Source organism: Anolis sagrei, chromosome 5 (assembly GCF_037176765.1).
Source record: "Anolis sagrei isolate rAnoSag1 chromosome 5, rAnoSag1.mat, whole genome shotgun sequence".
In the NCBI taxonomy this organism is placed as follows: Eukaryota; Metazoa; Chordata; class Lepidosauria; order Squamata; family Dactyloidae; genus Anolis; species Anolis sagrei.
Window position 1 is genome coordinate 141,626,068 of NC_090025.1, and position 15,336 is coordinate 141,641,403.

Genomic DNA, 15,336 nt, shown 5'->3' on the forward strand with positions numbered 1-15,336 from the left:
TATATGTGTCAGTTTTTTTAAAACCTATCAAAATTTGGACAACACCTCTTTGGCATCCATCTTTTGGGGTGATGGCATTGAAAAGTACACAAAAGCACAATAGGTCATATCCCAAAACATTGTCCATGCACTCAGCATAATTTATGGGCATCTTCTGCTTCTTGCCACTCTACAGCTCTAAAAAGTAGAAGGATGTGATCTGGAAGAGACTTCAGTTCACTTTGCAAGTAATACCTGCCAACAGCAGTGCTTCCTTAACTTTGCAGGGAGAAGCTTTGCAGTATTTTAGTCATGCAAATACTTTAGTCATGCGAATACTAAATTCCCTTAAATGTTCCTTTTGTATCACAGTTCTTGTAAAGTGAAAAAGATTACTTTGAAATATCCTTCATTTCCTTTCCCCCCTTGACTGTAGAAGGAATGAATGTGTTAATGATTCATTTTACAACTGTTGCCAGCCAAACCAACCTACTTTATAATGTCTCATATCTACATTTGTATCTAATCCATTGTATGGAAATTGGTATTTGGGGGGAAAATGATGTGTTCTGATTTACTTCTTTGGTTTAACTGGTCCTTCCTCTGTAAACAGCTTGTTTTAAGAGCAGGAGGAGATAATTCTGTTTGTTCTTGTAAAGATCTCATGCCTAGAGGCAATTTGAAAACTTCACCATGCTTTAAAGTACATCAGTTGTTACCAATCAGTGGTTTCCCTTTTCATTATATCAGCCTGTTTTTATGTGGGCCTTAATGATCAATCTGTTTCAACAATTGATGAGAGGAGGCAATCTTTTAAGTGCTACATGAATAAAATATTTTCTTTACCTAAATTTGCCACAAACTTATCAGTTGTGTCCTTACAGTTTACTGAATAGCAAAATATGCTTAATCTATCCATATTTCTTATGTGTAGTATCTTTTCCAGCCAATCCTTTTGGTATATTTTCCTCCATAATTTTGCATAATAAATTCTTGCAGCCGTGGTTAGCAGAACAAAAGTTTGTCAGTGTTTCTATCCAATTTCTTCTGTGTTATCCCCAACAAGATACTCAGGAAATCAATGAAACTTTTACTTTTCTCTCTTTTTTTCTCTTTTCTCTTCTTTTTCTTCGTTTCTTTTTTCTTTTTAATTTAAACTAAATTGTATTTTTAAGGGACCCCCCCCCCCCTCTATATATAAAAAATCTGAGTTGTTTGGACTTATGGCAACTGTAATGTGAATTTACCCAGGGTTTTCTTGGCAAGAGTCTGAAGCAGACATACCCAAAGAAGGGTTTTGATGGTTTGAAGGAGTTGAAACTAGTTTTCAAGGTTGTACTCAAATGCTCAAACCACTACACCAAACTAGCAGCTTGTAGCGACAAAGACAATAATATTGTATTGGTAGAGGAGAAGCTGCTGTTGTTCCCGAGTCCTAGAAACTTCTGGCTCTTACTGACGAAGATGATGCTGACTAAACATCAGCAAGACTTAAGAAAAAATGAACTGAAATCAACTAATGCTCTCAAGTATGACTGGAACTTGTAAATGATAATATGAAACATTTTTTGGAATGAGGATTCAGGGAGCTTGTAGTCAAAACAAGATCTTTTCTGGGTTTTGGCCACAACTTCGAGTGCCAGAATAAAAGGATAACTTGCTACTGAAAAGGTAAAACTCTCTTTAATATGAGCATAGAGGGAGAGAAGGACACAACGCATAGGGGAACTGAGCGGGCTTCTACACTTGAATTAATGCAGTTTGATGCTGCTTCAACTGCATGGCTGAATGCTATGGGTTCCTGGGAGTTGTTGTTTGGCAAGACACCAGCACTCCTTGGTAGAGAAGGCTAAAGATATAAAACTGGAGCCCCCATTAGCATTGAGCCGTTGGGAGATCAAGTAGTGCCAACTGCATTTATTCTACAGTGTAGATCAGGCATGAGCAAACTTCGGCTCTCCAGGTGTTTTGGACTTCAACTTCCACAATTTCTAACAGCCAGTAGGCTGTTAGGAATTGTGGAAGTTGAAGTCCAAAACACCTGGAGGGCTGAAGTTTACCTATGCCTGGCATAGATGCACTCTACATTTGCGGTTCAGTGCCAAAGGTTAAACTTTCCTTACACTTGCTAGCTTCTTATACACGAGTAATTTCACAATTCATTCACGAGTTTCTAAAAGTCTGCAATTTTGGAATATATTTTATCACAGATCAGTGGTATTAAGCTGCCTTAATTCAACAGTGTAAGAATATATTTCACTGAGATCAAGTAGCATCAAACTACATTAATTCAACAGCATGGGATATATTTTACTGAGATTAAGTGGTATCCCAACTGCATTTATTCAACAGCGTACGGTACATTTTATCGAGCTCAATTGGTATCAAACTGCCTTAATTCAACAGTGGGATATATTTTATAGAGCTCAAGTGGTGTCAAGTTCATTCAACAGTGGGATATATTTTATTGAGCTCAAGTGGTATCAAACTACATTCAAGAGTGTGGGATATATTTCATTGAGATCAAGTGGTATGAACATGCATTCACTAACTGTAAACAGTGTGTGGAATATATTTTATCAAGTGGTATCAAACTGCCTTAATTCAAGAGAGTGGGATAGATTTGATTGAGATCAAGGGGCACCAAACTCATTTTATAGTTGATCGAAATCAATCAAAATCAAGTGGCATGAAAACTGATAGATCTGAGTGAGATGGAGTAGTACTAAACACCTTCTATATTTCAGTGTTTCTCAACCTTCCTAATGCTGCGACCCCATAATGCAGTTCCTCATGTTGTGGTGACCCCCAACCATAAAATTATTTTCATTTCTACTTCATAACTAATTTTGCTACTGTTAATAGTAATGTAAGTATCTGATATGCAGGATGGATTCTCATGCAATGGACCACATTTGGCACAAATACCCAATACACCCAAATTTGAATACTGGTGGGGTTGGGAGGGGATTTTGTCTTTTGGGAGTTGTAGTTGCTGGGATTTATAGTTCACCTAAAATCAAAGACCATTCTGAACTCCACCAAAGATGGAATTGAACCAAACTTAGCACACAGAATTTCCATGGCCAACAGAAAATGCTGGAAGGGTTTGGTGGGCACTGACCTTGGTTTTGGAGCTGTAGTTCACGTAACCCAGAGAGCACTATGAACTCAAACAATGATGGATCTGGACCAAACTTGGCATGGATACTCAATATGCCCAATTGTGAATACTGGTGGAGTTTGGGGGGAAATAGACCTTGACATTTGGGAGTTGTAGTTGCTGGGATTTATAGTTCATCTACAATCAAAGAGGAACCCCACCAGTGATAGAATTGGGCCAAACTTCCCACACAGAACCTCTATGACCAAAAAGCATTCTGAACTCCAACAATCATGGGATTCAAACAAACTTGGCATACAGAACTCCCATGACCAATAGAAAATACTGTATTTTCTGGTGGTCTTTGGCAACCCCTCTGACACCCCCTTGCGACCCCAACAGGATAAGAAATGCTGCTATAAATCAAGTGGAATCAAAACTGCCTTAACTGAACAGAGTGGGAGAGATCTGAATGAGTTCCGAATGGTACCAATCACATCTATATAAATAAAAATGTAATGTTCGTTTGTGGGATTAACATAACTCAAAAACCACTGGACGAATTGACACCAAATTTGGACACAAGACACCTATCAGGCCAACGAGTGACTATCACTCATAAAAACACTGAAAAACACAGCAAAAGGGGCTTAAAAGCATTTTTTAAACTTACAATGCATACACAAAAGCACATATATACACATATATATACACACAAAACATATACACCCCGACTGGGCCACAGCAACGCGTGGCAGGGGACGGCTAGTTGTATATATTTCCTTTCTGTCTTCAGCACCAAACTGCCTTGAAAGCTCAGAGAGAGGACTTTAAGGCGGGCGAGGAGTTGCTGGGAATGGGCCCTGCTTTCCCGGTCCTTTTCTCTCCCTCGATGCTCATATTTGGAGCTGCCTGGGCAGCTGGGGCCGAGGAATTTCCCGTCATGCCCTTTGCAGAGAGAGAGAGGGAGAGGAAGGCAGGCAGGCAGGCAGAGAGCCTGTCATTCTGGGGCTGGGAAAGGGAGACGGCCGGGAGCCTGGCCAAGGCGCCTCTCTCTCTCTCTCTCTCTCTATGCGCGCCCCGCTGCCTTGCCTCCTGGAGTTGCTCTGCGCCTTCTCCGCCGCCGCAGGTAAGCCTGGCAACTTAGCAAAGCAGGGCAAGGGAGACAGGCAGGCAAGCAGGCAGGCGCTTCTCTCCCCTCTCGCCTTTCTCGAGCTTTCTACCCGACCGCCCTTCCTTCCTTCCTTCCTTCCTTCCTTCCTTCCTTCCTTCCTTCCTTCCTTCCTTCCTTCCTTCCTTCCTTTGCCCTGACCTTCTTCCTCCCAGGAAGAGTCGCCCCTCTCTGCCTGTCTCCACTGGGGGACGAATGCAACCTGACCCCGCGTGAACTGCCCAGGCTCAAGGCTATGGAGGTATGGAGTCTTCCCTGCCCAAGAGCCCTAGCAGTGCCTCCCCAAACTACTTCTTCCCAGGAGCCCATCACATTGAGCCCTGGCCCTAGAAGAAGTGGGGCCAACCTGCATTCCTTCTTGGACTGGGTGGCCCACGAGGTCTCTTCCAGCTCTAAATTCACTCTGTGTGTGACATCTTTCTCCCCCCCCCCCTTTTCTGTTAATTATTTGACACACACACAAACAAATATATAATCAGAAAATATACATTCAAAAACAACGAAACGTGTCTAGAGGTGTATGCAAATAGCAACTTGTACAAAATAAGTATAACATACTTTACCATTCACTCGAACTTAAGACATTTTCAAAGGAAAATCCATGCAAACTATTCCTAACTAGAATTATTGGATTTTGTTTTGTTTTCGTTTTTGTTTTTTGTCATGTCAGGAGCGACTTGAGAAACTGCAAGTAGCTTCTGGTGTGAGAGAGTTGGCCGTCTGCAAGGATGTTGCCCAGGGGACGCCCGGATGATTTTGATGTTTTACCATCCTTGTAGGAGGCTTCTCTCATGCCCCCGCATGAGGAGCTGGAGCTGATAGAGGGAGCTCATCCGCCTCCCCCAGGATTCAAACCTGCGACCTTCAGTCTTCAGTCCTGCCGGCACAGGGGTTTAACCCACTGCGCCGAGGGCTCCTATTATTGGTTGATATGTTATAAGAAAAACTGTTTCTATCTAGTTTTTTTTTTCGTGTCAGGAGCAACTTGAGAAACTGTAAGTCGCTTCTGGTGTGAGAGAATTGGCCATCTGCAAGGATGTTGCCCAGGGGACGCCCGGATGTTTTATCATTTTTGCGGGAGGCTTCTCTCATGTCCCCACATGAGGAGCTGGAGCTGATAGAGGGAGCTCATCCGTACTTTCCCCACATTCGAACCTGCGACCTGTCGGTCTTCAGTCTTGCTGGCACAGGGGTTTAACCCACTGTGCTACTGGGGGCTCCTTCCATCTAGATCAGGGGTCCTCAAACTTTTAGGTCACAGTCTTTCAAACTGTTGGAGGGCAGGATTATAATTTGAAAAAAAAAACCCCATGAATTCCTATGCACACTGCACATATCTTATTTGTAGAGTAAAAATCACTTAAAAACAATACAATAATTAAAATGAAGAACAATTTTAACAAATATAAACTTATTAGTATTTTAATGGGAAATGTGGGCCTGCTTTTGGCTAATGAGATAGGATTGTTGTTGCTGTTGTTGTTGTTGTTGTTGTGCGCTTTCAAGTCGTTTCAGACTTATGTTGACCCTGAGTGAGGGCCGGGTAAATGACCTTAGAGGGCCGCATCCAGCCCCCGAGCCTTAGTTTGGGGACCCCTGATCTGGATAATAGTAATAGTGCCATCAGCTACTTCTCTTCCCCCCTCCATATTATATGTTTTAGGAAATTCCTTACAAGGCAAGAAATATATCTTCATGATCAAGAGAATTTCAGAGTATGTCTACATATATCCTAATATCACATTAATTAAAAAAACATAATGGGAGCAGGCAATAAAGCATTTTCTTATGACTAGAGCTTTCTGACTATTTTACATACACAGGTATGGATAACTATAAAAAAAACCCAGTTTGCATAAAATGAAAAATGTTTAAAATCATAATCAAATGTTTCATTGTGTGACTTCTGACGTTCCCCTATGTGTTGTCCCCGTCCACCCCCCCCCCCCAATGCCAGGCAGAAGCAAACTTGGACCCTCCAGGAGTTTTGGGCTTCAACTCCCACCATTCCTAACAGCCTCAGGCCCTTCCCCCCCCCCCCCCTTATATAAACTGTATTCTGAAATATAGTTTACAGCAAGCATGTGCCAACTTAGGTCCTCCAGGTGTTTGGGGCTTCAAATAAACAATTCCTAACAGCCTTAGGCTGAGGGGGGGGAAAGGAAGGGCCTGAGACTGTTAGGAATGGTGGGAGTTGAAGTCCAAAACTCCTGGAGGGCCCAAGTTTGCCCATGCCTGCTCTATGCTCATGCTAAGAGATTGAGTTGCTGTAAGTTTTCTGCACTGCATGGCCATGTTCCAGAAGCATTCTCTCCTGAGGTTTTGCCTGCATCTATGGCATGCATCCTCAGAGGTTGTGAGAACCATAGATGCAGGCAAAACATCAGGAGACCATTTATTTATTTATTATTTACTGTATTTGTATACTGCCTTTCTCAGCCCGTAGGCAACTCAAGGTGGTTAACACGCCAAAATTCAATACTTACGATGTCATAAATACAATTAAAAACATTACATATAATAAAAACTAAACAAATAAATAAATTATAAATGCATAGTTCTCCTTGTTAAAAACGTTGTCTGGACTCATTGTCTAGTTGTTCCATTTTCCAATGTCAGTTACTCTGCGTCAGTTACTCTGCATTTGCAAACGCTTGTTCAAAAAGCCACGTCTTGACTTTTTTCTGGAATGTTAAAAGGGAGGTGGCCGGTTTAATATCTTCTGGAACATGGCCATACAGCCTGAAAAACCTACAGCAACCCAGTCTCTTAACAGGACCTCACAATTTAGGTGAAACATCAGGAGAGAATGCTTCTGGAACATGGCCATACAGCCCAGAAAACTTAAAGCAAACCAGTCTCTTAACATGAGCATAGAGCAGGCATGGGCAAACAGGATCTCACAACATCTGAGGATACGTGCCATAAATGCAGGCAAAGCATCAGGAGAGAATGCTTCTGGAACATGGCCATACAGCCCAAAAAACTTACAGCAGCCCAATGATTCCGGCCATGAAAGCCTTCGGCAATACATCTTAAGAGAGTTTTACCTTTCCAGTGGCATGTTCTTCTTTGATTCTGGCCTTGACATGTTTTATATTACACAATTTTTGTTCCTGGGTTATAAATAAATGTCATTTCTTAATTGGTTCTGTCATAAAAAACCATGGGGAAAGTTTGTTTGTTTTTGCGGTCTGCACAAAAAGTTTACACTGGCATCTTTCTATTAAGGAAAATTGCTTCGATGGAAGGAAATAATCGTACTAGCCTCAGCCACAAAAATGAAATTTCTGGAGTATAGCAGCTACTTTTCAAATGTTGTTGTCATTGCAGTTAGTTTTGTTCTATATGGATACTCACTTTTTTGTATGCTTAGAAGTGGATTGTGTGCCACTAAGTTTTGAGCCACATTTGAGTCCCAATCTTGGCAACAGCAGGGTAGGAATAAAAGTATGTGTGTACATGCCTTCAAGTCTCCTGGTGACTTTCATAGGGTTTTCTTAGGTAAGGAGGTGGTTTTGCTAGTTCCTTATTCTGAGACCGTTTCCATACATCTGTATAAAATCCCACATGATCTGCTTTGAACTGGGTTATATGGCAGTGTGGACTTGAATAACCCAGTTCAAAGCAGCTATTGTGGATTATCTGCCTTGATATTCTGGGTTATATGTCTGTGTGGAAGGGCCATGAAATACAGCTTACAGCAACTGGTACAGCAACCCACCTACATATATACTAACCATGCCTGACCCTGCTTAGTGTCCAGTATTAGATGGGACCTGGTGCCTTTGGTGTATTTACGTCATCCATTATTCCTGTTATTATAATTGCTGTTATTATAATGGTTGTTGTTTATTTTAAAGCAGTTTAAATGCTTATTTTCAGGTGGGTTGTAGTCCTAAATTAGTGACTTGAGGATTGCAGTCTCCAGAATGCCTTGGCATTGTTGTTACTGTTTATTGTTTATTTTTTGTTTATGAGATTTATTTTGATTGTTTTGTATTGATGTTTTGTTATTGTTTTTATTGTTGTTGTTCTATGGGCTCGGCCTCATGTAAGCCGCACTGAGTCCCTTGGGGAGATGGTAGCGGGGTATAAATAAAGTTTTATTATTATTTATTATTGGCATACTCTTACACAGCAATTATATATCCATTACTACTCAGAAGGAAGCCCTTCTTAAGGCCTTTTCAGACAGGTCCTATATCCCAGAATTTGATTCCAGGTTTTCTGCATTAAACTGGATTATATGAGTCTCCACTGCGAGATAATGTGGGATAAACAGAAAACTTGGAATCAGATCCTGGGATATAGGGCCTGTCTGGAAGGGCCCTGAGTTCAAGGGGATCGAGGCGGGATCTACACTGCCACATAATGCAGCTGGTCTACCTTGGCCAGCGAATGGAGTTTAAACTGCATTATATTGCGGTGTAGATTCAGCCCAAGTCCTACGAGAGTGTGCAGACAAGGCTAAAATAGGTTGTATAGGAACAGTCTAAGTGTTCAGTTCTTCCCACTTCTATGAATGTTAATTTTTATGGGACTGAACATACTTTTGAGTGTTTGAGATTGTGCAAAAACCCTTTTATACTATACGAACTAAAACCTTGGCCTTTAATATTGTGACGGTAAAACAGGAGTCGGTAGCTCAACCAGGGCTAAATGTGGATTTAGGAATATCTGAACCCGTGCTAAAGTCAGTCCAGTGTTGTGTTTCCAGTGGCAACCGTCCAGGTCATGCCTTTGGAACTTTGCAAGCAGAGCCTGAACTGCAGATGTCTACATAAGAGATGGAAAAGATATCCAAGATGCTGTGCTTGGCTTGCTTTTGGCACCCTGAATTAGGGGCAATCGTAAATAAAAACCCACAGTGAGGTGAGCTTCTGTAGTCAAAGATCTATATCAGGATTTTCTTTTTGAGGATACTCATTTTGACGGAGCGCATATACTTTTTCCTCCTGTCTGCTGGGCAGAAGGATGATGCAACAATTCCTGGAGCAAATAATCTCCTAAAAGGGTTTTGTTCAAGTGGGTGAGATTTTGGCAAGTAAAGTGTGCAGAATTAAGAGAGCTGACAACTTGCCAGATTTTTGGGAATTTTGACAGTATGTTCTAACTGGCCATGGAATGCTAAATATAAATAATGCTACTGTGGACTTGCAGAATAGTTGCTGCTTATTCTGATTGCTTCAAACTCTGTTACACAAATGAAAACTTCTTCCATAATTGAGCAATTTTTCCTCTGCTCTGTATATAAAGTATGCATTATCTAGAGAGAAGCAAGGGTACATCTTCTTAGATTTCACAATTGCGTGCATTTTTCCCAGCTGAGTTTGTTCACTTGTTTGACACATAGAGAAACAATTTCTTGCAATAGCTGGCAGATAAACGATGTTATATATAAACTGAAAGTTGTCAGACTTCAGATTCTAAAATAATCTGGTGATAATCTGTCTGTCTTTTCCTCCAGTTTCCTTCCTACTGTGTGCTGATATTGCATCCCATTTTGCAGTAGCCTATGACTAAATACAATAAAATTACATAAGGATATTCCTGTTATAAAGAAATAGTAGAATGACATGTGAAAGTGGATTAATAATACATTATTTTAATCCTGTGCTATGAAAGGAAGAGCATGCATTAGTTCTTTATGGCAGTAAATTATTCTGTAAATTAATTTCCCCCTACTTTTGAAAAGTGTGTGTGTGTGTGTACCTGTATATACCTGCATATACTTGAGTATAAGCCAACCCGAATATAAGCCGAGGCACCTAATTTTACCACAAAAAACTGGGAAAATGTATTGACTCGAGTATAAGCCGAGGGTGGGAAATGCAGTAGTTATTGATAAATAAAAAAATAAAAATAGATACCAATAAAATTTCATTAATTGAGGCATCAATAGGTTAAACATTTTTGTATTTTTACATAAAATTTAAGATAAGACTGTCCAACTCTGATGAAACCATTATTCTAACCTTCTTCTATGTAAATGTACTTACGTATCCTTTCAATAATAATAAAGAGAATAAAATAATAAATGTAATTAAATAATAGAGTAAAAAATAGAAATGTAATAATAGCATAAAAGAGTAAAATCATAAATGTAATAATAATAGAGTAAAATAATGAATGTAATAATAACAACAATCATAAAATGAAATAATAAATGTAATAATAATAAATAGAGAAAAATAATAAATGTAATAATAATAGAGAAAAATAATAAATGTAATAATAATAATAGAGTAAAATAGTAAATAAACTTGACTTGAGTATAAATGTAATGTAATAAATGTAATAATAATAAATAGAGAAAAATAATAAATGTAATAATAATAATAGAGTAAAATAATAAATAATCTTGACTTGATTATAAGCTGAGGGGGGGGGGGGGGCTTTTTTAGCCTAAATAAAGAGCTGACAAACTTGGCTTATACTTGATTATATATGGTATATATTTATTTCAGCTCACAGAATAATAGTCAGGCAAAAATTGACTATCAAATATCACTTTCTAGCATCCTATATTTCCCTTTATTAGTTATTTGAAGTTCTGGGTTAGGATGCTACTTTCTGAGTAGTGGTTATGATATCCATCATATGGGTAAGTTAAGTTATAAATAGATAGACATAATATTTTTTGCTCAAGCCATGACATTGATGAGGGAATGCCTGGTACAAAGAGACGTTCTTTGGATTTTGACCCCAGAAGTTGTTTTGACTACAAACACAGAATGGAACTCACACAGTCTTTTCACACAAAACTCCACTCCTCATTTCCCCCAACTATCTTCAATTCAGCATGTAATGTCAAAGCTGGTGGCGGAGAATTTTGTTGCTGCTGCTGTTAAACAAAGGGGAGTTGAAATTCTTGGCTAGTTTTCAGTAGCCCTGGGATGTACCGAATTTATTCTCCCCACTGCAAGCTAAGTTATGTTTCAGGATCTGAGAGCATTCTTTCCTTGGGATGAAGTTATAGGACAAGAGAAGACTGTAATCTGTACTTTCTGAGTCACCTAGAATGATACATTGACCCTATATAGTAGATTTGGTATTTGAGACACATGTCAACCTCTCTTACTGTACATAGTTGAAAAGCCTTTATGAAGATTATCAGTGGCTCATAAATCACAACACAAGACTTGCTACTGGAAAAGAAATTATATTCTTCAAGTTATTGTTCGTGTTTTGTTACTGAATGGTGACTCCTTGTTAGCGCACTGTTCTTAAATATATTCCAGTGTTCTAACATTGCCAATTGAAATGTGTGGTAACTTCCAACGAAATGAGTATATATTTTGTATTGCTACTACACAGCTTCACTAATGTGCAAACCTTGATGTGCATTTCAGTGCTCTACACATGTACACATTTGTTTTGTGTCGTTATCATAACTCTGTGCTCTAAAATGACACTATACGAGTAGTTCCCAACCTTTTTTTGATCAGAGATCACTTTGACCAGGGACCACTCTCCAACTTTAGTACCAAAAGGGTACTACTAATCAGTTTTTGGTCAACTTTAGATTCGGTTTGGTTATTTGGGGTGCTGGTTCAGAAAATTGCATTGGATAGATGACATCAGCTCTAGTTTCTGATACAGAACATATGCCATCCAGTAGTCATCATCTGCTCACCCACAGAAAACCATATTTAATAATCTTGATCCTATGTGGTCTATCCAATGATATTTTCTGAATCAGCACCCCAAATAACCCCAGGAACAGGTCTGAAAACAAAAAGATGCCCCCGTTTCCAGGCACCACATGGAATGGCGCCACTCAGGGAGAAGGAGGAGGTGGAGAAGCAGCAGTCAGGAAGCTTGTTGCTGTGCTTTTCATGGGTAGACAGCTTCTCCCCTCTCGAAATCCCCGTTGCCTCAGCACTATAAGAGGGTTTTACGAGACCAGTTGCTCTTGTTGCAATGGTGTAGTATTGGTGAGGCCACGGACCATATTTTAGTTCTTGCGGACCACTGGTGTCCCACGGACCACAGGTTGGAAACTATTGCAATATACACGCAAACAACTTTGTGTGCTTAAGCTATACAGTTTGAGTTTGAATCTAAATTACACAAAACACAAAATTACACATAACACAAAATAGTAGATAAAGTGATATGCAGCCTGATTCTGTCCATTTTTCCTTGGAATCAAGTCCACCCGATTCTCCTGTGCACAACTCTGCAATACTGATGAGTTACATGGGAAAGGAAGACTGAAATTCCCAACCTGTGGTCCGTGGATCACCAGTGGTTCGCAAGAACTAAAATATGATCCACGGCCTCACCGTTACTACCCCATTGCAACGAGAGAGACTGGTCTCACGAAACCCTCTTATAGTGCCAAGGCATATTAAAACTTGTTTTGTGTGGGTGAGCAGATGGTGAGTACTGGATGGCATATATTCTCAGGGGCGGCTGAAGCAATAGGCAAGATGTGCATTTGCATATAGCGTGAATCCCTGAGGGGCTCTCTTGAGGTGCCACCACTCGAAAGCATCTTTCCATATTTGAGGTGAGAGGAAGAGACCAGCAAAGCTGCACGGTGGAGGCAAAGAGGAGCAAGTCAGCGAGAGAGAGAGAGATTGGAGCAAGGCGCTCCCTCCCTCCCTTCCCGCCGCTGATGGATGGCACTTTCATAACTTCCTCTGTATTAAAGCACAGGTTTATCACGACGGCGGGCCCATCCATCACGGCACTGAATGGGCCTTTGATTTGCTGAGAGCACCAGGTGTGCAGGGTAAGCTGTCTGCTCTGCCGCCACGGCTAATATCATCTTGTGTGGCAGCTGGGGTGGGGGGGGGGGGAGGGAGGGGGGAATGATATCACATGGAGGGAGAGAGGGAGGTGAAGCGCTAAGAAAACTAGCGATGCAGCGCACACCCACAAGCAGAGGCCGGCGGTTGCTTCAACCGTTGAAGTGCACGCACACTCTCCAAAGACAGGTGGGTAAGTGAGGAGGAGCAAGGGAGCGCCTTATACAAAAGCTGGTCCTGGTCAGATTGGGAAGAGATGGCAAAAGGGGGCTAAGAGGAGCTGAAAGACAGCCCCAAATGGCATCCTCTCCTCTCACAGTACATAGGAAAATACCCCTTGAAAGGTGGTGTTTTGCTTTGGAGTCGTTTCTGACTGATGGCAACCTACCACTGGATTCTCAGGGGTTGAGGGCTCTTCCACACAGCCATATAACCCAGAATATCAAGGCAAGTAAGTAAACTTCTGGTTTGTAAGGTAACTCTTTTATCCACCTCTCCCTTCTACCTTTTATTTTTCAGTGATTGGTTTTGGGGGGCGGGGGAAATACTGCTTGCTTACACTTGAAAATTACCTAGGGCCGGCCCTGTATGCTCTATATCAGAAATTAGAGCTCTTGTCCAGCCCAGTCATCGCTAATTTCTACATGGAAAAACAAGCCCTTGAAACAGCAACCAAAAAGCCCCCTATATGGTTCAGATATGTGGATGACACTTTCACCATTTGGAGCCATGGAGAAGAGGAACTCAACGGGTTCCTGGACCATCTTAACAGTATCCACCCAAACATCCAGTTCACCATGGAAAAATAAAAGGAAGGAAGACTGCCTTTTCTAGATGTCCTTGTAATCCGCAAACCAGATCAACAATTGGGTCACACCGTTTACAGAAAACCCACACACACAGATAGATATCTACATAAAAACTCCAACAATCACCCAAGTCAAAAAAGAAGCACCATTAAAGCCTTGGCAGACCATGCAAAAAGAATCTGTGAACCCCACCTCCTCCAAAATGAACTGAACCACCTCAACTGGGCTCTACAGGCCAATGGATACTCCACCTCAGACATCAGAAGAGCTGCAAGACCGAGAACAAGCCACGAGAGTAAAGACAAATATCCACCCAGAGGAAAAGTGTTCTTGCCATACATCAAGGGAACCACTGACCGCATAGGGAAGCTGATGAGGAAACACAACATACAAACTATCTACAGACCCACCAAGAAAATCCAACAAATGCTACGTTCAGCAAAGGACAAGAGGGATCCTCTCACTTCTGCAGGAGTCTACCGTATACCATGCAGCTGTGGACAAGTCTACATAGGGACCACCAAACGCAGCATTGGCCAAACACGAATCAAGGAACATGAAAGGCACTGCAAACTACTTCAGCCAGGGAAATCAGCCATAGCAGAAAACCTGATGAACCAACCTGGACACAGCATTTTATTTGAGAACACAGAAATGCTGGACCACTCTCACAACCACCATGTCAGACTTCACAGAGAAGCCATTGAAATCCACAAGCATGTGGACTATTTCAACAGAAAAGAAGAAACCATGAAAATGAACAAAATCTGGCTGCCAGTATTAAAAAAACTCTAAAATTGCAACAGCACAACAACAGAGAGGAAGCAGGCAGGGACATCTAATTACCTTTCAACAAAAGTTTGCCCCAGGCGCAGTCAGGCCATTGTATGCTAATCAAGGTGGTCAGTTGAAACATTCACACCTAGCTCTAGCAGAGAAGAGTCCTTTGTCTCACCCTGGTCATTCCACAGATATATAAACCATTTTGCTTACTTCCAACAGACCTCACTACCTCTGAGGATGCTTGCCAAAGTGCAGGCGAAAAGTCAGGAGAGAATGCCTCTAGACCATGGCCATACAGCCCGAAAAAACCTACAACAACCTAGAGCTCTTGTGGTCTATCCAATGCAATTTTCTTAATCAGCACCCCAAATAAACAAACTGAATCTAAAGTTGATCAAAAACTGATTTGTAACCCTTTTTGGTACTAATTTTGGTGGTCCCAGGTCAAAATGCTTCCTGGTCAAGTGATCCCTGGGCAAAAAAGGTTGGGAACCACTGCCATATAGGGAAGGTCTGGGGCTAACTTAGGGCCCTTCCAGACAGACTCTATGTCCCAGGATCTGATCCCAGGTTTTCTGTTTATTCCAGATTATCTGGCAGTGCTGACTCATATAATCCATTTTAAAGCAGAAAACCTGGGATCAGATCCAGGGATATAGGGCCTGTCTGAAAGGGCCCTTAGCTGCTTTTCTCTAAAGAAGGAGTCATCTAGCCTGACTTCTTGTCTGGAGG

At 41.2% G+C, this 15,336-nt stretch overlaps 1 protein-coding gene across 3 annotated transcripts in view; it reads left to right on the forward strand.

The window, feature by feature from the left end:
- Positions 1-4,010: 4,010 nt before the first annotated feature.
- Positions 4,011-15,336, forward strand: part of MSRB3 (methionine sulfoxide reductase B3) — an 80,361-nt gene continuing 69,035 nt past the window's right edge. The window contains exon 1 of one of the 3 annotated variants that reach the window (XM_060777512.2): positions 4,011-4,211. In XM_060777512.2, the coding sequence (XP_060633495.2) occupies positions 4,026-4,211 (186 nt within the window). In that variant the 5' untranslated portion in view covers positions 4,011-4,025. The remainder of the gene's footprint in view (positions 4,212-15,336) is intronic. The other 2 variants (XM_060777511.2, XM_060777514.2) reach the window with 2 other exon arrangements.